Genomic DNA, 22,187 nt, shown 5'->3' on the forward strand with positions numbered 1-22,187 from the left:
TGTCTTCGGAAGGCTCATGATGCACTGAACATTGTTGTTACAGTAATGTTATAGGTTATAATTTCATGTATATAGTTATGAGGCTGAAAATGTATCCTCATGGCTTAAAGCAAGCCCAGACAAAAATTCTCCAAGAGCAGAGCGGCAGTTCACACCTCATCAGGGCAGGTATGGGACAAACTCAGCCTCACAGGAACAAAGGGCGCTGGCCTAGGCAGTAACAAAAGGATCTGTTAGACTCTGGAGGGAGTCACCCCCATTCCTTTGGTCAGTTTGGGACTGCAACGAGGTAATGCTCACCTGACTCTGAAGGTGGGGGGGCAAAGCCAAGGGGGAAGAAAGAATATGATAAAAGGGAGAGACATTTGCCATGCTCTCTCTCTCTTCCACCTGCATCTACAGACACCACACCAAGCAACTGAAGCGCTGATCAAAGGGGAGAGCCTGGCTGAAGAGCAACCAGCCAGCCTGTAGTAAGAAGCATCTAAGTTTGTAAGGACATTGAAAGTGTTAAGATCAGCTTAGAATGCGTTATGCTTTTATTTCATTTGACCAAATCTGACTTGTTATGTTTTGACTTATAAGCACTAAAATTTATCTTTGTAGTTAATAAATCTGTTTAGTCTACTTGAAGCAGTGCATTTGGTCTGAAGCGTGTCAGAGGCTCCCCTTGGGATAACAAGCCTGGTACATATCAATTTCTTTGTTAAATTGACAAATTCATATAAGCTTGCAGCATCCAGCAGGCATAACTGGACACTGCAAGACTGAGGTTCCTAGGGTTACGTCTGGGACTGGAGGTATTGGCTAGTGTCATTCGGTTGCACAATCCAAGGAGCAGCTTACATGCCAGAGGCTGTGCGTGAACAGCCGAGGAGTGGGGGTTCTCACAGCAGAGCAGGGTAAGGCTGGCTCCCAGAGTCAAAGATTGGAGTGACCTAGCAGATCACCGGTCCAGATAACACCAGAGGGAAACGTCACAATGTTTTATGCAAGACGCATCATGTTAGGTATCAGTGGAAAGGTTATGATTTACTGAATATGATTATCCTATTTGTATGCATGTATAACTTCTGTATCTGAAGTTAGGAATATTAACTATGTAACAATTACAACAGTGTTTACACTTGGAGAACGCCCACCAGACAGTATGCAATCAGCCCAGATGGGCCATTAGGAAGGATAATAGGACTTTGAAGATGCTAATCTCCCTCCTTCCTGAGAAGTTTCCTGGGATGCTGCTTTGACACTGCAAGGTCATGTGATGTCACCTGGTACTGGACACCATCTTGGACTGCTGGTATTTTTCCATTAGCGGGGGTGGGAGTCAAACTGGGAAACAAAGGATTCCTGCCATATGCAAATCCTATTTAAGGCTGGGGAGTAAGTTCATCTAGGTTCTTCTCCACTGCCTCCCTACCCAAGAAGGAAGACTGCTGAAAACACCTGAAGAAACAAAGTAACTAAGCTGGAGGGGGCTGGGAGAGAAACAGGGGCTGAGCCTAGGCAAGAAAGTCTAGCCTGTGAAAGGAATACCTGGAGTTTTAGCTGAAAGCAGTGCAGTTTACCTTGAAGAAACTCTGCAACCAGCATAACACAACATTTAGAGTCAGAATTTGCTACTATTAACCAGTTAGTTTAGTGTATTAAGTTTAGGTTGCATGTTTTGTTTTATTTGCTCAGTAATCTGCTTTGATTTGTTTGCTATCCCTTGTAATCACTTAATCTTTTGTCGTTAAACTTGTTTTTTGTTTATTCTAAAACACAGTTTGTGCAATTCATAACTGGGGGGGCAGGAGGAAAGCTGTGCATATCTTCCTCCACATTGAGGGAGGGAGCGAATTTCATGAGCTTATGCTGTATAGATCTTTATACAGCACAAAACAATACAATTTTGGGTTTACTTTCCAGAAGGGGTGTGCACTTGAGTGCTGGACAATTCCCTACCTGAAAGACTTCCCATGCAGCACTGATTTCAGTATTGGTGTCATTCTGCAGCTGGGTGTGTCCCTATCTGTGTGTGTGCGTGCAGCAGGACAGGGTGAGGGAGCCCAGGCTGGTGGAATGGGTGGGCCCAGTGAAACCCCAGTACATCAGGTGGCACCCTGGAAGGGGGGGAGGGGTCCAACCCGTCACACATTCCTCCCATCACAGTTTGAACTCTGGGGGTATCGGACTAAAAATCCCTGACCAGAAGGAACTGTATCATTATGCTGCTTTGAATTTGGAGAGGGAAATATTTTAAGTATAAGCAAGAGATCCCCAAGCTACTTAGCTTGGGTTAGCCCTAAAAGACATGTAGAGGCAGTACATTACAGCAGCTTCTATTACTTTTTGTAACCTAAAGCTTTAACTAATTTGTATGTATATTTACCTGCTTTAATCTTATAAATAACTAAGAAAAATTAGTAAGTTAATAAATCTTTAGTTAGTTTATTACAAGATTGGCTACAAGTGTCATCTTTTTTGTGAGATCTAAGGTAAAATTGATCTAGGGTAAGTAAGTGACTGCTAATGCTGTTATATGGCGCTTAAAGAGTTCACATTTGACACTTGGTTGGTGAAATCTAATTATAGAACACACAACCAGTTTATGCCCTGGTTTGTAAGTCTGCCTTGACGTTGGCACCCATGTTCGTGAGCCACTCCAGATGGCTTGACAGTCCTAATCCCAGATCAGTTACAGATACAGGGAGAAAAAAACTGAATCAAAAAGAAGAAGGGTTTATCTTCGAGATTAACTACACCTCTACCCAGATATAACGCTGTCCTCGGGAGCCAAAAAAATCTTACCGCGTTATAGGTGAAACCACGTTATATCGAACTTGTTTTGATCCGCCGGAGTGCGCAGCCCCATCCCCCCAGAGCACTGCTTTACCGCGTTATATCCGAATTTGTGTTATATCGGGTCACATTATATCGGGGTAGAGGTGTACTAGCCTGATGAGAGGTCAGACCCCATTAACATGCTGAAAAGGGTAAGCATAGGGAGCCTCCACTGACACTGCTTAGGAGCGCCAACTTTCCATTTCAGCCTATGGATAAGTGCCAGGGAAAGTTATCTACCTGCCATTGGCAGATGGACTTGGGCCATGCCTGGAGAGTGACATCTTATAGGTTCTGAAGATTCTATGAATGATTTCCAGATCCATAGTACACTACCTAGAGACATCCCCAGCAGGTTTCCATAGCACTCATTCGTTTTCACTGCCACTAATCTTGTCACAAGACAGTTGATTTATATGGTGTTATAACACCATATGCAACCACCTGGGTTTTAATGGTCTAATTACTAATGATATTCCTTACTATTCACTTAAATACGGAATTTACCCTTCTTGTACGCAACTCGTAAAATGTCCTCCACTTGTTCAGCAAAGCCCATGTCCAACATCTGGTCAACTTCATCCAGGACAACATGCTTGAGTTTGGAAAGATCCAGCTTGCCATTCTGAAGGTGGTCTTTGATTCGACCTGGGGTCCCAACCAAGATGTCAATACCACTTCGAATTAGATCAACTAAAAGAAAAATTAGTAAAGATACGCGTAAGAGCGGAAGAATTTAGAAAATGGCAGCAGCTTACAAGTACAGGATCACTTTCACTATATTGGCAATACTGCACTGATAAATGTTCTAGTTGAACAGAGATCAGAAAATTTATACAGCTGAGAAATACTGAAGCCACAGCTTGTGAAGTCTTATGTCAGAGTTCATTTCCCAAATAAAAGGAGAAGGGGAATGAAAAAAAATGATAAAAGGACAGACAGGAACCACAATGGTCTCAGCATTGTGAAATATTTTTTCTAATAAGAATGAGAAGGGCAATGAGAGTTTAGTGGTGAGTTAACAAGTTATTTTTTTAAGCAGTTAAGAAACAGTTGGCTCTTTCCAAATTATTTATTTTAATCAAACTGAAATGACGCTTGGGAAAACTAAACTATAATGCTGTTAGTTTACCAAAGCTCATTAGTTCAAACTGGGACAAAAAAGTTGAATTAAAAAATGTTAAAGTGTTGCCTCTGAAAATTTCTTCATGCTGCTGTCAATGTCACTTAACCACCCCGTTTCCTGAAATCCTACAGAAAAATAGGATTCCTTCTCCATCTCTGCCAAACCCAATAGCTATGCCCATGATGCATAATCCATTAACAATTAAGTGTCTTCTTCCCAGCCTAGTTATGCATTCACAACCATCCAGATATAACTAATAACATTACCGTAATATAGAATGTTTCCTCCACCCTCTTGGATGTAAGGATCCTCTCCATAAGAGATCCAGCTACTCGCACAGATGCCATCTCCATCGACAGCTTTAAGACTTAACATCTTCCACTTTTAGATTTACTTTGCTGATGTTTGTAAGACAAAGGTTATTTACAAGAAACAGGACCAAATACAATGTTTTCATATACACACAGCAGGAAATGTCCTCCTTTCTCTCAAACACCCAAGTCAATGTGGAAGAGGTCCAAGACCCCTGGAATAAGGAAGGCAGCTGTGTGTTTTACTAAGGATCCTCTTGTTTTCCTAGCACAGATGGACAGAGTAGGCTACTTAGTTTCTTTAAGAGTCTTCACTTTCTGATTAAAATTATTTATTTGGAGAGAGACAACAGTGTTTCAAATGTTACCAATCAATCTGCAGGTCAATCATTAGACAGAAGTCTTACTTACTTTGTCCATTGTATGCAGTTCCTCCATAAAAACAAGCCACTGAGAGTGTCTTTGTGATGTCTTTGAAGTCTTTGGCTACCTGGTTTGCCAACTCTCTAGTGGGAGTAAGAGCTAACACCTACACAGAAGGAAGAAAGAGTTAAAAATAGATGTTCCTTCACTTGGAGTCTGCCAAGAAGCCACATAGGTTTTCCATTTAGGTCGGTATATTTACACCTCTATTGTAATTGTTGCAGGTTTAAAGAAATGGCATTTAAGCATAGTTCAAGGTTCCTATGGCCTCATCAAATCACAAAGTCATCATTTTACATGCTTGTAAAAGACACTACTATCTCACAGAACATGACAACCTGTGTTAAGACCTAAACTTAATACAATCTACTAAAATATTTTAAATTAAAAATATTCAAGCAGTACATATTTGCTGCTGAATTTCTAAAGAAAGTCAAACCACTGAACTGGTGGAAGTCACAGGCTAAGTACGTGGAATTGCAATTTGTTAAAGCACTAAACCAGCTTTTGACAGCAGTATTCACTTCTGCAGGTGTAAAGAGAATATTTTCTTCATTTCAGTTCATTCAGCTAGTTTCATTCAAAATTAAGACACCAACTGGGAGCAGAAAGAATGGGAAAGCTAGTCTTCCTCTCCTTGGAACTCCTATGATTCTTCTTGCGCAGCAGAGAGGATGAGCGGTGCCAGGACTCTGCCAACATCGGACGTGCACTTCTCAGAGAAGCCCAAGTGTTGAACACCCTCTCCAACCGCAAAGGCTCTGAAGGTGGTCTCCCTCAAAAGAAACTTTAGCCTGACCTCTCTAACTTTCTTGGTCCTCAGCTTGAAGTCATTACAAATCTCACACCAATCACTAATGTGAGACTCACCCAGACACCTTTAAACTAGAATGTGGGTCGCGCACGGGCATCAGTTTAGATGAAATATAGGGCTTGAAGCCCAGGCACTAAGGCATTCCTCAATACTGACAAATGGAACCCCGAAATTGGGGACCCAAGAAACTAATTTTAATAAACAAAACGTTATTACTAACTAAGACTGGGAATCTTATATACAACTAGATGCTGAAAGAACTTGCTGAAGCAAGACAAATTCCAACAACTGTCAAGGGCAGTAAGAAGGAACTCAGGGGAATCAGGGGCAGCTTCACCCTTTATACCTGCACATGGTGGCACGTGGCAGCGGAGAGTGCTCGTGCTGCGCTGATAGGCACTACTAAGGGAAACATTCTGACAACAGTGCTCGAAGTAAAAACTGTGACCCAAAATTGGGCCAGCTAGTAAGCTTAGGGAGGACTAATGACCCACCAGAGTTTGGCAGAAAGCAGCACGTTTATTATACTGATAGCTAAGCTCAAAAGAAGGGGGGTGGTCACATTCACACTCGCATACTCACGCTCCCAGGACAGGCACGGCACTGGAGATGTCAGGATTCTTTAAGGTAAGTATCCCACAGCGCAGCGATAGACGGTGTGATGAAGGTAAGTCTTCCCAAGGCACGATGAAATGCAACGCCGCGAACCCCTGGCCAGGCGGTCCGGGCAAAGGGCCTTCATGGGAGGTACAAGCTTATGAGTGCACTCCTGAGCACATGGCCCCTTCCCCTTTTAAGGACCTGCTCCTCATGGCCTGCGACTAGAGATGACTTGGCTGCGTCTGGTTGGTCACACTCCACCTCAGCCAGTGTCCATGCATTGGGTGTGTGAGTGCTGCCTAATTAGAGTCCCAGACATCTTGTCTATCTAGGAGCTCTTCTGATCTTCCAGCTGTTTAAGCAGCCCATTCATCCCACAAGCATTCCAGGAGGGAGGGGTGGGGGAAAGCCACTTCACAGGTATTCAAAGGGGGGGGGGAGGAGGAGGAGGAGAGAAGTGTAACAGACCTTTTGAGCATACATGTTATACAGAGCATACAGATCACTGCTGCTCCTACAACAAAAACATACACCAAGCGTAAAATGCCCATGTGCAATCACTTGAAGAACCGAAGGATGTTTGCAGCCACTCCACCCTTTACCCCCTCACACTTGAGCATGAGGTAGCATGTGTGGCCCCAACTGACACTGCTATTCAAGAGACAGGACCTCAGGCACATACATACCTACAGCAGAATCTACATGGGCACATACTTTAAGAATCCTTTTTCACAGACGACTTAAAACCTGAACCACCATGACAAAAATACAGTAAATGTGACATCAGAATTTGTTCGCTATCGAGTAATTTAGTTACCTTTGGTGTGCGGCCTCTTTTCCTCTCCTGCATTTCTCCCTGAAGCTTTTCAATCAAGGGAATGGCAAAAGAGAATGTTTTTCCAGTTCCAGTTCGAGCTTGAGCTACAACATCTTTGCCATCATATATGTGCTTGAAGGTCTTTACTTGCACAGGAAACAGGTATGTTACACCTCGAGCTGTGAGACAGTCGAATAGGGTTTTGTTAAAAGGTCCAATGAGCTGATAAGTACATTATATTTGGTGCTTGACGTGTGTAAACTTGAACACAGCAGAACATCACAAGCAGACTAGTCACTATCCCCAGAAAAAGCAGGACTATATCACCTTCTCTAGTTTACTTAGGCCTGTTCTACACTAGGAGGTTATGTCGAATTTAACAGCGTTAAATCGAATTAACCCTGCACCCGTCCACACAACGAAGCTATTTAGTTCGACATAGAGCTCTCTTAAATTCGACTTCTGTACTCCTCCCCAACGAGGGGAGTAGCGCTAAATTCGACATGGCCATGTCGAATTAGGCTAGGTGTGGATGGAAATCGACGGTAATAGCTCCGGGAGCTATCCCACAGTGCACCACTCTGTTGACGCTCTGGATAGCAGTCCGAGCTCGGATGTTCTGACCAGCCACACAGGAAAAGCCCCGGGAAAATTTGAATTCCTTTTCCTGTCTGGGCAGTTTGAATCTCATTTCCTGTTTGGACATTGTGGCGAGCTCAGCAGCACTGGCAACGATGCAGAGCTCTCCAGCAGAGATGGCCATGCAATCTCAGAATAGAAAGAGGGCCCCAGCATGGACTGATCAGGAAGTCTTGGATCTGATCGCTGTGTGGGGCGATGAGTCCGTGCTTTCCGAGCTGCGATCGAAAAGACGGAATGCAAAAATCTACGAGAAGATCTCAAAAGCCATGACAGAGAGGATACAGCCGGGATGCAACGCAGTGCCGCGTGAAAATCAAGGAGCTGAGACACGGGTACCAGAAGACCAAAGAGGCAAACGGACGCTCCGGATCCCAGCCCCAGACATCCCGTTTCTACGAGGCACTGCATTCCATCCTAGGTGCGGCCGCCACCACTACCCCACCACTGACCGTGGACTCTGACGATGGGATATTGTCGACGTCCACTTCCTCGGAGATGTTAGCGGACGGGGAAGATGAGGAAGGAGATGAGGAGGACGAGGCAGTCGACAGCGCTTACAACGCTGATTTCCCAGACAGCCAGGATCTCTTCATCACCCTCACAGAGATCCCCTACCAACCGTCCCCAGGCGTTAACCCTGACCCAGAATCAGGGGAAGGATCAGTCGGTAAGTGTTTTAAACATGTAAACATTTATTTTGAACAGAACATTCATATTAACAGTGGATTTTTCATGATTTGTTTGCCCTAGGCGCTTAACGTTTCAGTCCTTGGCAGTGCAACTACTGCAAAAAAATCTAACAATGTCCGGTTTATCATGATTGGTTTGCCCTAGGCGCTCTACTGTTTAGTCCTTGCCAGTGCAGCTACAGTAAAATTCGGTCTATATGTCCGGGGATAGAGCTGAAATCCTCATGGGACATCTCCATGAAGCTCTCCTGGAGGTAATTGGAAAGCCTTTGCATGAGGTTCCTTGGGAGAGCGGCCTTATTGTGTCCTCCGTAGTAGGAAACGTTTCTGCGCCAGGAGATCATCAAGTACTCCGGGATCATTGCCTTGGAGAGCAGGGCGGCATACGGCCCTGGTCTTTGCAGGCTTTCCCGAAGCATCCGTTCTTTCTCCGTCTCTGAAATCCTCATCAGAGTGATGTCGCTCATGGTGACCTGCTTTGAATTAGGTAGGGGAATGTTAGTATTGGGACTGCTTGCCTGTTCCTTTACAGAACTGTAACCGGCGGTTTACAGCCACACGGTGGAGGCGGGAGAGGGGCAGCATACAGGGATCTTTCCCTGGGACAGCCGCGAGGGGGTGGAACAGGGGCAGAGTTCATGTTTGCCGGATTGCTGGCAGCAGGAACTGGCCAACGCTAGAAGCATTGCTTTGACCGTGAAAGGAGGCCAGTGCTATTATTAAAGTTTTAAGCAGCCACAAGTCTATGGCTTACCATGTCAGCCTGCTACCCAAATTCCGCTGTCCTGCCCCGCTTCTCTGATCTGCACTGCAAGACCCCAGGCACTGAATGCGAAGGCCGATAATTCGACCTTGTCCTGAGTGCGCATGTGATAGGTGCTGTGCATGGTCTTGTTCACAGAGAAAGACTATGTTCTTTGTTCACAACAAAATTTATCTTTCTGAGAAATTCACTCCCTTTTTCCCACCCCACAGCTGCGACTGTCTCCCGACCTACCCTGGCATCACACTCCCAGAGGCTGGCGCAGATTAGGCGTAGAAAGAAAAGGACACGGGACGACATGTTCTCAGAACTTATGGGCTGCTCCCGAGCCGAGGCAGCCCAGCAGACCCAGTGGAAGGAGAACTTGTCCCAAATCCACCGATCACACATGGAACGGGAGGAGAGGTAGCGGCAGGAAGACCAGCAGGCGACTCAAATGCTGCTTGGACTAATGAGGGAGCAAACGGACACGCTCCGGCGCCTTGTGGATGTTCTGCAGGACCGGAGGCAGGAGGACAGAGCCCCGCTGCAGTCTATCTGTAACCGCCCTCCCCCGCCACAAAGTCCCATACCCCCCTCACCAAAAGTACCAAGAAGGAGGGGCGGCAGAGTCTGTGAAAACTCTCACTCCACCCCTGCAGACTGCTCAAGGAGCAGAAGGCTGTCATTCCCCAAAATTTGATAAGTCCTTTCCTTCCCGCCTCACCCAAGCCCCCGTCCCAGTTTCATCCCCTAACTGTGTAGTTGCTAATAAAAAATACGTTCCTGTTAATTACTGTTTCCATCATGTTCTTTTTGAGGAGAGTCTGTTTGAAGGGGGGAAGGGGGTTGGTAATTGGACAGGACAGTCACCTTTACCAGGGTACAGACACGGGGGCAGGTTCAGCAGCAGGTCACACACACATTGCAGTCACTAGGCACCCTGGTCAGTCTGGGAGGTGGTTTTCATGTTCTGTGGGGGGGGGGGGGGGCTATGTGACTTTGTGGTGGGGGAGGGCGGTTAGAGATCTTATGCAGCGGTCCTTATCCTGGATCACAGAGCCACGCAGCAGGGGATCTGTAACCGTCCTCCCCCGCCACAAAGTCACATAGCCCCCTCACCAAAAGTACCAAGAAGGAGGGGCGGCAGAGTCTGTGAAAACTCTCACTCCACCCCTGCAGACTGCTCAAGGAGCAGAAGGCTGTCATTCCCCAAAATTTGATAAGTCCTTTCCTTCCCGCCTCACCCAAGCCCCCGTCCCAGTTTCATCCCCTAACTGTGTAGTTGCTAATAAAAAATACGTTCCTGTTAATTACTGTTTCCATCATGTTCTTTTTGAGGAGAGTCTGTTTGAAGGGGGGAAGGGGGTTGGTAATTGGACAGGACAGTCACCTTTACCAGGGTACAGACACGGGGGCAGGTTCAGCAGCAGGTCACACACACATTGCAGTCACTAGGCACCCTGGTCAGTCTGGGAGGTGGTTTTCATGTTCTGTGTGGGGGGGGGCTATGTGACTTTGTGGCGGGGGAGGGCGGTTAGAGATCTTATGCAGCGGTCCTTATCCTGGATCACAGAGCCACGCAGCAGGGGATCTGTAACCGTCCTCCCCCGCCACAAAGTCACATAGCCCCCACATACACGCAGTCCCACTCAGGAGGGCTGGCAGGCTCCGTTGAAACAACCAGTCCACCAGTGCGGAGCCTGTCATTCCTGGAGTTTAGAAGCGTCCTTTGCATCACTACACTACACCCGCTCCCCACCACAGTCTGCGTCCCAGTTTCAACACTTTACCGCGAAAACAGTAATAAAGACAACTGTGTTCATTAACAAATTTCAAGTGATTTTATTTTTAAACATGTGTTGGAAGGGGGGGAACGGGGTATGTAACTGGAGAGGATAGTGAACATTCACTGGGTAAAGAAACGGGGGCAGGTTCAGCTTCTCTGTAAACAAATTTAATAGTCACAGGTTACCCTGCTCACTCTGGAACCTAGCTTTCAAAGCCTCCCGGATGCACAGCGCGTCCCGCTGGGCTCTTCTAATCGCCCGGCTGTCTGGCTGGGCGTAATCAGCAGCCAGGCTATTTGCCTCAACCTCACACCCCGCCATAAAGGTCTCCCCCTTGCTCTCACACAGATTGTGGAGCACACAGCAAGCTGCAATAACAATGGGGATATTGGTTTCGCTGAGATCAGAGCGAGTCAGTAAGCTTCTCCATCTCCCCTTGAGACGTCCAAAAGCACACTCCACCACCATTCTGCACTTGCTCAGACGGTAGTTGAAGAGTTCTTTTTCACTGTCCAGGGCGCCTGTATAGGGCTTCATGAGCCAGGGCATTAGCGGGTAGGCTGGGCGCCTGTATAGGGCTTCATGAGCCAGGGCATTAGCGGGTAGACTGGGTCCCCGAGGATGACTATAGGCATCTCCACATCCCCAACAGTTATTTTGTGGTCCGGGAAGTAAATACCTTCCTGCAGCCGTCTAAACAGACCAGAGTTCCTGAAAACACGAGCGTCATGAACCTTGCCCGGCCATCCGACGTTGATGTTTGTAAAACGTCCCCTATGGTCCACCAGTGCTTGCAGCACCATTGAAAAGTAGCCCTTTCGGTTAATGTACTGGCTGGCCTGGAGGTCCGGTCCCAGGATAGGGATGTGAGTTCCATCTATAGCCCCACCGCAGTTTGGGAATCCCATCGCGGCGAAGCCATCTAGGATGACCTCCACGTTTCCCAGGGTCACTACCTTTGACAGCAGTACCTCAACGATTGCGTTGGCTACTTGCATCACAACAACCCCCACGGTAGATTTGCCCACGCCAAAGTGGTTCGCGACTGACCGGTAGCTGTCCGGCGTTGCAAGCTTCCAGAGGGCTATGGCCACTCGCTTCTGGACAGTCAGGGCTGCTCGCATCCGGGTGTCCTTGCGCTTCAGGGCAGGGGACAGCAACTCACAAAGTTCAAGGAAAGTTCCCTTACGCATCCGAAAGTTTCGCAGCCACTGTGATTCATCCCAGACCTGCAGCACTATGCGGTCCCACCAGTCCGTGCTTGTTTCCTGGGCCCAGAATCGCCGTTCCACAACATCAACATGACCCATTGCCACCGTGATGTCCTCGGCGCGGGGTCCCGTGCTTTGTGACAGGTCTGTGCCACTCTCAGACTTCAGGTCCTCACCGCGCTGCCGTAGCCTCCTCACCCGATTTCTCAGCATCTGCCTCTGGGAAAGGTGGATGATAAGCTGCGAGGTGTTGACAACGGCCATAACTGCAGCGATGGTCGCAGCGGGCTCCATGCTCGCAGTGCTGTGGCGTTCGGGCTGTCACTGACCAGAAAAGTGCGCGAACTGATTTCCCGCCGGCGCTTTCAGGGAGGGAGGGCGGTGGTGACGGTTGGATGACGACAGTTACCCAAAACCACCCTCGACACATTTTTTTCCCCAGAAGGCATTGGGGGCTCGACACAGAATTCCAATGGGCAGCGGGGACTGCGGGAACTGTGGGATAGCTGCCCACACTGCACCGCTTCCAATGTCGACGCTTGCCCCGTTAGTGTGGACTCACAAAGTCGAATTACTGTCCTTAGTGTGGACACACACGTTCGACTTTGTAATATCGATTCCACATATTCGATTTAAGTAAAATCGAACTACTCTCGTAGTGTAGACATACCCTTAGTCTCAGAATCCAGTTCAATAAGGCTCTTGGACTCACTTCACCCAATTTGCTAACATTGCATTGCCAGAGATACTGATTACTCTGTTCCTACCCAGCAACTTTCCCTCAAAAGAAGAATTATGCTGCCCTATTTATGCAGTAATCTCCACCCATTTCTTCAATCTCTTGAGTAGTTTGATTTAAAACAGTCGTTTATGAATTACTTGATCCTGTTATAATATTACATACAAATATTGTGTTATAAATTTGTTCATTAGTATTTTTGTAGAACTTTTAGCTCAATTTCAGTGGAATTAATTCTTATTCTGTAAATGGAATAAAGTAATTTTAAGCCACAGTATCTTGATATTGGGTTTATGTTAGTTAAAGTCCTAGCATAAAGGCTGGGCTGACTAGGACGACATATGTGGATACCATGCCATTTGGGTTCCACCAGAAGTGTGACAACAGTGTTTGCGTACACAAGGGTAGGGGACACATCTTATTACTACTTTTCCCTCACAATCAACACGAACAGAATTAAAGATGCTTCTGTTCTGTCAGTTTTACTATTAAATTATTATGCCAAGAAAGTTACCTCGAAGAAGCTCAATAGTCCCTTTGGAAATACAAAAATTGGAAAAAGCACCTTCCTTCTGCTCTACAGTCAGTTCCTGTTAGGTAAAAATAATACTTTGCACATAAGTATTGAGCATTTCAGAGGTAAGAAAATTAAGGCAGAAAGGGTTAAATGACTTATCCCAAGGTCAGCTTTTCAGTAGCAGGATCAGGACCACAACACAAGGTCCTGAAATCCAATCTCTTGTTCTAACTACTAAACACCACTGTCTTGTGTGACCTCCATGCAACGGATTTAAAACTTACATTAGGAAGTCACATTTTTTGTATCTAATGCATGTGAAATAGCAAGGTTAGTGCTCATTAGTCCTCTTGTGGAGAGAGACTGAACAGAGTCAGAAAAGTAGGCTTGTTATGTTTTACTTGATGACCTCCACAGATCCCTCAGGTCCCCCATTCTAGCTTTCTTTCCTCAGAATTCTGTGTTGTAGCCACTACAAATTCAATGGATACAAGTTACACATAACTAGGGCTTCCAGTACTCGTTCAGTTTAATTCAAGGATGTTTATTTTTAAAACAGTTACTGGTGGCCCAGTGATAGTGATTTGTACTGCAATAAGCAAAAGTCAGGTTTGATTCCAAGCCATTTCTTACTCCCTGGATTAGCCTACACTGGTGCACTGCTATGGCAACAGTTTCAAACCTTAAGCACGTGAACCACATTTCACTAATATCAATGCCTTCCACAGATTATGATGCAGTTTTAATACAGTTTTGATGATATGGTGGCTCCAACACAGAATTCTGAGGAAAGAAAGCTAGGATGGGGGACTTCAGGGCTCTGAGGGGCACCAAGTAAAACTTTACAAGCCTATTTTTCTGTGAAGGTTCAGTCTCTCTCCACAAGAGGACTAATGAGCACTAACCTTATTGCTACTTCACATCAAATGGGACTCAAGCAAGGAAAAAACTATAAAGAAATAACAGAAAAGAATATGGGAGTTACTGCTTCTCTCCATGTTTCCAAAAGAAGGTTTTCAGCAATAAGCACATTACATTTAGAAACACAAACTCTTGTTATGATTGGGTATATTTGGGGAACTAATCTGCAGTAAAGATTTTTCATTTTTAAAATCAGTCTAGTTCTTCTCATGGGATTTTGGAGGACTAAGTCAAGCACAAACATTTAGAGCAGAGCATATACATATATGCAGTAGTTTTCAACTAGAATCAACTCAAGTTTACTTTACTGTAAAAGTTAATTATATTCAAGATAGACCAATTAAAATAGACTCCTGGAAACTGCATCCATATCGAATCTTAAAGGACTACCTGGCTGCAGTTATTACCCACAGCATTGAACTGCCTCAGTCAGGAAGCCGTGTTAGTGGGTCATTAACATTAAATTAAATCCTGCTATATTCCACGCAGCATATTTAACATGTTATTACTATGTACTTTTAAACCAATATATTTCCTGTGAGGTATGACGATGCAATACAAAACTTGAACATTCAGACTTTTCAAGTTTTGCAGCTGCCCATGTTGTAATTTAAGTAAAAGCTAAATACCCTTTACATTGGTTACACAAAAACAAATGTTGACAAGTAAATCTATTAGAGAGAATTTCTTCCAAACTCAATCATGTTGTAATAGAGCAGGGGTAGGCAACTTATGGCACACGTGTCAAAGGCGGCACGCGAGCTGATTTTCAGTGGCACTCACACTGCCCGGGTCCTGGCCACCACTCCATGGGGCTCTGCATTTTAATTTAATTTTTATATGAAGCTTCTTAAACATTTTTAAAACCTTATTTACTTTACATACAACAATAGTTTAGTTATATATTATAATATTTTTAGAAGGTCTCTTTCTATAAAAATGTATTACTGGCACGCGAAACCTTAAATTAGAGTGAATAAATGAAGACTCAGCACACCACTTCTGAAAGGCTGCCGACCCCTGTAATAGAGGAACCCAACTGTAGCAAAACCCAGCGTCTAGTTGCACCTGCTCTTGTTCGCTGTCACACTCTCCACTTGATGCTTCACTGAAATTACATTGTGTTTTTTTGGGGGTGACTTCATTACTTAGGGAGGAGGATTTCTTCTTGTGCTCTAGACTTCCTTCCCCAGTATCTCCATTCACTCTCTCTCTCCCCTTCATCTTTTTGAGTTTGGGAGGTTCAAGGTCATCTTCAGACAGCCCATTTTCCTCTGTTTGGGATTTCCTCTTCTTGGATTTATCATGGTGTTTAGACTCTCTCTCTTTTTTATCTTTCTATTAAGTAATAAACAAAGAAACCACAATTAAAATAAAACTGCAGATTTTCATACCATCCCAAGGCTTTGTGAAATTGTAAAAACATGTAATTGTTCCAAGAATGAAAGGAACTGGCTGCTCTCTATCCATCTGTAAATACTTGTTTTCATATTAGTTAAAATCTGAGACAGCTTTTGCATAAGGGCATGTATGAAAACAGACTCATTCAGGTTAGGGGGGGAAATCCCATCATGCATTTTTCTGATTTTATTTGCAAAGAATTTATATTTTCCATTCATTTGGAACTCAAACCATAATACACGTGATTTTTTTACAAAGTAGTTTACAACCCATTAAGGAATTTCCAAGAGATCAATATCATGGTTTAATCCTAAAATTTTACCCTCTTTTTTAGATTACTTGTAACAGATACTATAAAATACTTCATCCTTTTTAAAAAGGTGACCATATACTTTGGTGTGAAGTAGAAACATAGGGTTACCATATCACACCTGACTTGAGTTTGGTATACTGTTTCTGGCAGTAAACAGTACCAAAATATGAGAAGTAAAAAATCTTAAGAGAGTCTGTCATAAAACAGACTACAGGATTCATACCAAAGCACAGGTTTTTGAGCTGAGAGTACGAAATGAATGGACAAAATGTGATTTTTATCCCAAATCCGGCTCTACTGTCCTAGTACTTCTAGTGATCGCTGTGCAATGCAAGCCCCGATTCCTGCACAACAATACCACCAACACACAAAAACACTGCCTGGGTATAACACTAAAAGCACTCGGGACAGCTAACGGGCTTACATACCAACATTGCTAAGGGAAAGTTACATGGGTAAGGGCAAAAGACACAAGAAGAAAAGAGTGAGCATGGGAAAGGCAAAGCCTCTCCCGTCAGCGGCAGCCAGGGACCAGCGCCGGAGGGGCCCGGGAGGGGCTGGTCAGCTGGGGCACGACCACCGGGTAACAGAAACAAGCGGGCTGTGGAGGGAACGCTGCCCAACGCCCAGCCGACGCCCCAGGGATCCCCCAGGCAAGAGGCGCCGCCACCCCACTGGGCGAGTGCGAGGCTGGGGATCCCGTGCAGGGACAGCACTGGCCGCCCCGCTCCCACACAATCTGGCCACGCTGCGCCCCACGAGTCCGGCCCGACGGCAGGCTGGCAGCCCCGGGGAAGCTGGTTCTCGCCAGAGGCAGCCGGGACCCTGCCGCACACAGCCTGACAGCGCAAAAGGCACCGGTACCTTGTGCCTCCTCCGCCTGCTGCTCTCCAGGGCGGTCCCGCTCTCCATGGGGCTCTCGGCCTCGTCCCCGCTGCTGGCTTCAAGACGGGTGGCTTCGGGCATTTCCCCCAGCTGCTCCGCGCGGACGCCGGGAGCGAACTTGCCGCAAGGAGCCAGGACGGGCGTGAGAAGAACAAACTCCGCCCCGGCACTCTCTCGCCGGCCTGCAACCAGTGAGGCGCGGGCAGGGACCGGCTTAACCGCTCATCACTGGCCTGCACGAGGGCCGGCCCTCCAGCGGCTCGCGCCACGCCCACTACCCTCGCCGGCAACCAGCAGCGTCACATAGAGCAGAACGCAGCGCCATGGGGACTACGAGGACCGGCATGCACCTGGGCTCAATGAGACTACAGGGCCCAACATGCACCGGGGCTACAGCGACCATAAGGTTCCAAACGCAGTGGGCAGCGCGTTGGGCGTGTGCTGACGCCGTTACTTTCCCAGAGCGGAGTGAGTGCGGCTCCCTCGCGAGCCTCCTACGTCTCTGGGCGCTGCCCGCACCCTACGCAGCGAACAGGCCTGGCCCACTTGTCCCGCGTCACAAGCACTGCGCCCCTCCCCGAGGCACCGTCTCCTTCCCAGCGGTGCTGCTCGACGTGCACCCCAGGCCAGAGGTGCTGGGCAGGGCTGCATTAACCTTTTGTGGGCCCCCATGGAGGCAAGGGAGCATGGCGCAGAGAAGTCAATACCCAGACTGGGGCCAGCCAGCGTCAAGGGGCGGGACATGGTATGGCGGGGTGGCCCCGCTCTACCAGCCCAGTGCAAGGGCACTATTTACAAACCAGCAGTTGCCAGATGCACAGTGGCCAGTGGCTCTGTGCCATGCCACACACCCCATAACTCCACCCAACTCCTCCATGTGGCCAGAGCCCCCCCCCAGACCCACTATGTCCAGTGTTCTCCCAGACCTCCCCCACAAATGCACAGCACCCTGCACAAAACCACCCCTACCCACAGCCCCACCACAACTGCCCAGCACCCCACACAGAACCCCCACTCCCTAGTGCCACAACACACACATCTTCCCTGCCCCCTCACAGCCCAACACCCCACCCAGACACCTCCTCTCCCATGCCCTGCCTCCTGGCCACACTCACCAGAGTCGATGGGCTGAGCCGGCAGCGTAGCCAGGGCTGGTCCCTGTGCTGGGAATTACTCCAGCCTCTTGGGAGCGGCGTGATCAGCCAGGCCAGGGCCTGCCCCGGCCAGGATCCCTCAAGACACAGTTGCCTGAAGGGGCCCAGCCACGCCCCACTGTCGTCCCCCCGGCTGAGATTGGTCAGGCTTCTACACCAGTCCCAGGCGGCTCAGCTCTGGGGAGACAGGCAGGGCCCCACAGGTGGTGGGAAGCAGAGGTGCACTGGGGTCTGGCCAGGGGGGCAGAGATGAGCAGGGGTGTGGGCCGGGGGTGGAGAGGAACCCTTGGTTGGCCAGCAGGCAGGCTGAGAGGAGAAAGTGGTGGGTGGGGGGAGCCAGCTGGGTCTCGGGGCACAGTGTAAGCAGAGCAGGCTGGGGCCCCTTCTGAGCATAGGCCCGGCTCTATGGATCCACTGGTGCCATTGTAAACCCGGCACTGGTGCTGGGGTGCGTGAGCCCCCCCCCCATTTGAAGTCCTTTCCATCATTTACAGGGTTTATAGTTTTGTGTAATGGCTTTCAGCACTAATGCCCTGGGCCCCGCTGCAGTCAGAGCAGTGCGCTCAGTGTTGGGCTGCCACCTCGCTGGGCTTTCCTAGGATGGGCCTGTTTGAGACAGCTGTCCTGGACTAGCTGTAAGGGTCCCCAGGGCACACAGCCATCTGTCCGAAGATACAGGATTTATTTAAGTATAACCTGTTCTGATTACCTCCCCTTCCTTCCCATATTATTTCTTTTTTAGAGAAGCCGTCTGACCACAATAAGTGAGAGTCTCATCACGAGGATGTAACAGCCATGAAAATAGACAAATCTTCACCACTGTGCATCCGAAGAAGTGAGGTTTTTACCCACGAAAGCTTATGCCCAAATAAATCTGTTAGTCTTTGGTGCCACCAGACTCCTTATTGTCTTCACCACTAGAGGTCATCATTACTGCTCCGTGAATGCAATCTGAACAGCTTTAGTTTAAAACCTTGATTTAAATAATCAGTTTTAATCTTGTTTTATACTTGTATTTTTCAGTTATTTTCCTTAAAAAAGTTGATTCTCATTGGTTGGTAATCTCTAAAATATGTCAAGGCTGAAGCTGGTTCCTTATTGGTGGTATCTGCTCCTTATTTAAAGGGTCAAACTATTTAAAAATACATCAATGTGTATTATCTGGATTCTTCAGAGTTTGAGAAGAATGGCAGCATCTCAGTTCTCTTCCAAATACTTCAGAGCCTTGTAAACAAACACAATCTCAGATCCTTATAGCTGGTTAGGCAAGTTGATTTTATAATATTACACATTTGTGGACACGTAGCTAAAGTAAAAGTTTCCACCGATGTCAAGAAGTTTTTCTTGTATTCTTGTACACGATTGCAAAATGGGAAAACACATGAATGTAGTAAAATGATTAACAGACTCAGCAAGATTTTTCAGTACAGCACATTTAACCAGACAGTGCAGGGACTTAATAAGAGAGGTAAGACAACCTGTATGGAAACAACAGATATCCGTCACTGAAGACATTCTTAGATTTGACCAGAAAATGGTGACTGAGAATAAACAAAGAGCAATTTTCAGAAATCACCTTTTATTAAACTGATTCCACCACACACATCTGGAAAAAGATGATCTAGAGAATGTAAATTCTCCTCCAAACGTATATTAACAGTACTGAACTGTGGGAAGTCCTATTCGAGTATGTCCCAATATTACTGTACTATTATGGAGTTGCATTATGCTACAAGCAATACAATGGCCATTAACCAGGGACAATACCACCATTGTCGAAAACTAGTTCAGAATTGTGAAAAATGACATATTCCATTGTAGAGCTTCAGAGTTTGTGGAAATTATGAAGTTCACAATTAAAGCTAAACTATGGGGCAACTGCAATAGGCATCTTGCATGTCAGTAACAGGAAACAGGAGTCTAAGAATATAGTAGCTGACAAGGTTGCTGATTTAGATATTCCAGAGCCTCCCACTCAAGGTAAGACTTGGAATAAAAATCCACATTCAACACCCAAGAAAAAAGGCAAATATTTTCAGGCGCCTCAAGAGCAACTCCAAAAACCCAAACCGTACTTTCTTCATCTTACTTCCATTGTGTAACAAGCAAAAGAAAGTCACTAATAACAAATGTATTTCTATTTCTAACACAATTAAAATTTGATAAAGCCTTTTTTCTGTTCTAAAGTTGTCTAAGAACAAACAAGCATTCTTACAGGCTTCCTAATTTGTAGCTTCTATACAATTTGTGAAAACATTACAGATGGATTTACAAATATTGAATATTGCTGTGTTGATTTTTACATGTCTTTTGCATGTTTACCAACTGAAATATACAATATAGAAGAAGAGGTACAATATCAGTTAGCACTTACCTCAGAAAAGCCATACCCAAAATTGCATGTCACAGCTCCTTCAGAATAGTCGAATGGTGGCAGATGCATTTTTTCCACAAACAGCCAGATAAAACCAAGTTCCTTATTCAAGCAACATTTACACTATGGAAGTGGGATAGGGGTATGACACGTGGCAGTACATAGCTCAAGAATAAAGCTTCAGGTTGAAGAGTAGCATATCCCAGTACCTTCAGTGCAGTTTGATGATTGCAGGGATGTGTCACCTGGGGGGCGGGAGGGACGGGACAACTCAAGACTTATTTTGTCATCTACAGTCAGTCAAAACACAACTCCTTACTCAAGCCCTCTGCATGATATGGAAGAGGGGTGGGAATGTGAACTTTTGCAGCATATTGTTCAGGAGCAAAGCTTGGGGCCAACGAGTGGCATGTGCTAGGTCCTTTGGAACACAGTCTGTCATATGCAGGGACATGTCACTTGAGGTGAACCAACACACAGTTTGGCATGTAGAGTCAGTCAAATCGCAACTCCCTATTCAAGCCCTAAGTATAATATGGAAGAGGGGTAGGGATGTAACATGGCAACATGCTGTTCAAGTACGAAGCTTCAGGTCAGGGAGTGGCATGTCCCAGCTCCTTCAAAAGAGTGTAACTTATAGGGACATTTCACTTGGGGTGACTTGAGACACATTTTGTCATGTACAGTCTGACAAAACCCAGCTCCTTATTCAATCACTATTCACAAAATGGAAGTGAGATGGTATCGTGACACATGACAGCAGACTGTGCAGGAATGAAACTTTGGGGCGGCGAGTGGCATGTCCCAGCTCCTTCAGAACAGTCCCACAGTCGTGGGGACATGTCATTCAGGGGGACCTGAAGCACATTTTGCATTGTATAGCCAGTCAAAACCCAGCTCCTTACTTGATTATTTAATAATTAGTAATTTAAATTTTAATCAATCATTAATTTGATGAAATTTCTAAACAATTAATCTTACATTGATGTATTTTAAAATAATTTTGGCCTTTGAATAAGGATCAGGGAACCACGAATAAAAACCTGGTGCTGAGAATAAAGATCTGGGAATAAGGAACCAACTTCAGCCTGGCAAAACATGTTGATTTGCAACTAAATATGGCCTTTTCACCAAGTGCCGTGCTTTTGCTAATGAGGGGGATATAAGGTATCTATATGCATTTACCTAAACAAATTACATATCTAAACATACATTTATTCAGATTCTTAATTTTTCTGACATATTATAAAAATGTAAAATGGTAAATGATTTATTTCTTATTTAGTAGATTAATTTTTACTTCTGATTTGTGTCAGGCTGCATTTGGATGAAAATTGGAATTCAATTAAAAAGTTAAAAAAACCCAACATTTTAAAATGGTATTTTTATTAGTTAAATAAAACTACCTTAAATGTGTTGGACACATAACAGTGGGGGGAGGGGTATCAAAACGTTTTGCATTTAAAACTGATTTATTAAACAAAGGAAGTACTATCTGTAGTTAGTGTACTGAACTGATTGTTTCTTGTCACCATATCCAAGTTTTTAAGAACTAGTCTCTCTCATCCTCTCACCTCACTTTTATACACAGTGGAAGAAGAAACAAACTGTCTTGCTTTTACAACTCTGAATCAATTTGAATAAACTAGTAATTGAACTGAATAAACCTGCAGAAGAGGCTACTGCTGTCAAAAGCTGGTTTAGTACTTCAACAGATTATGGTTCCAAATGCTTAGCCAGTGACTTCCACCAGATCAGTGCTCTGACTTCCTTTAAAACTTTGGCAGCAAATATATACTGCTTGAATTTTTTTAGATAATGTAGACTATATTAATAGATTGTAGTAAGTTTAGGCCTTAATATAGGTTGTCAATTTCAAATTTAATTTTAAA

At 45.7% G+C, this 22,187-nt stretch overlaps 1 protein-coding gene across 1 annotated transcript in view; it reads right to left on the reverse strand.

Moving 5' to 3' along the window:
• LOC135881199 (nucleolar RNA helicase 2-like) overlaps positions 1 to 16,872 on the reverse strand; it is a 42,568-nt gene extending 25,696 nt beyond the window's left edge. Inside the window, exons 1-6 of the mRNA XM_065407752.1 lie at positions 16,747 to 16,872; positions 15,237 to 15,506; positions 13,245 to 13,320; positions 6,918 to 7,096; positions 4,675 to 4,792; positions 3,334 to 3,519 (exon numbers count right to left, since the gene is read on the reverse strand). Coding sequence (XP_065263824.1) covers positions 3,334 to 3,519; positions 4,675 to 4,792; positions 6,918 to 7,096; positions 13,245 to 13,320; positions 15,237 to 15,506; positions 16,747 to 16,848 — 931 coding nt within the window. The 5' untranslated portion in view covers positions 16,849 to 16,872. The remainder of the gene's footprint in view (positions 1 to 3,333; positions 3,520 to 4,674; positions 4,793 to 6,917; positions 7,097 to 13,244; positions 13,321 to 15,236; positions 15,507 to 16,746) is intronic.
• Between the last annotated feature and the right edge of the window lie 5,315 nt (positions 16,873 to 22,187).

Source organism: Emys orbicularis, chromosome 7 (genome assembly GCF_028017835.1).
Source record: "Emys orbicularis isolate rEmyOrb1 chromosome 7, rEmyOrb1.hap1, whole genome shotgun sequence".
In the NCBI taxonomy this organism is placed as follows: domain Eukaryota; kingdom Metazoa; phylum Chordata; order Testudines; family Emydidae; genus Emys; species Emys orbicularis.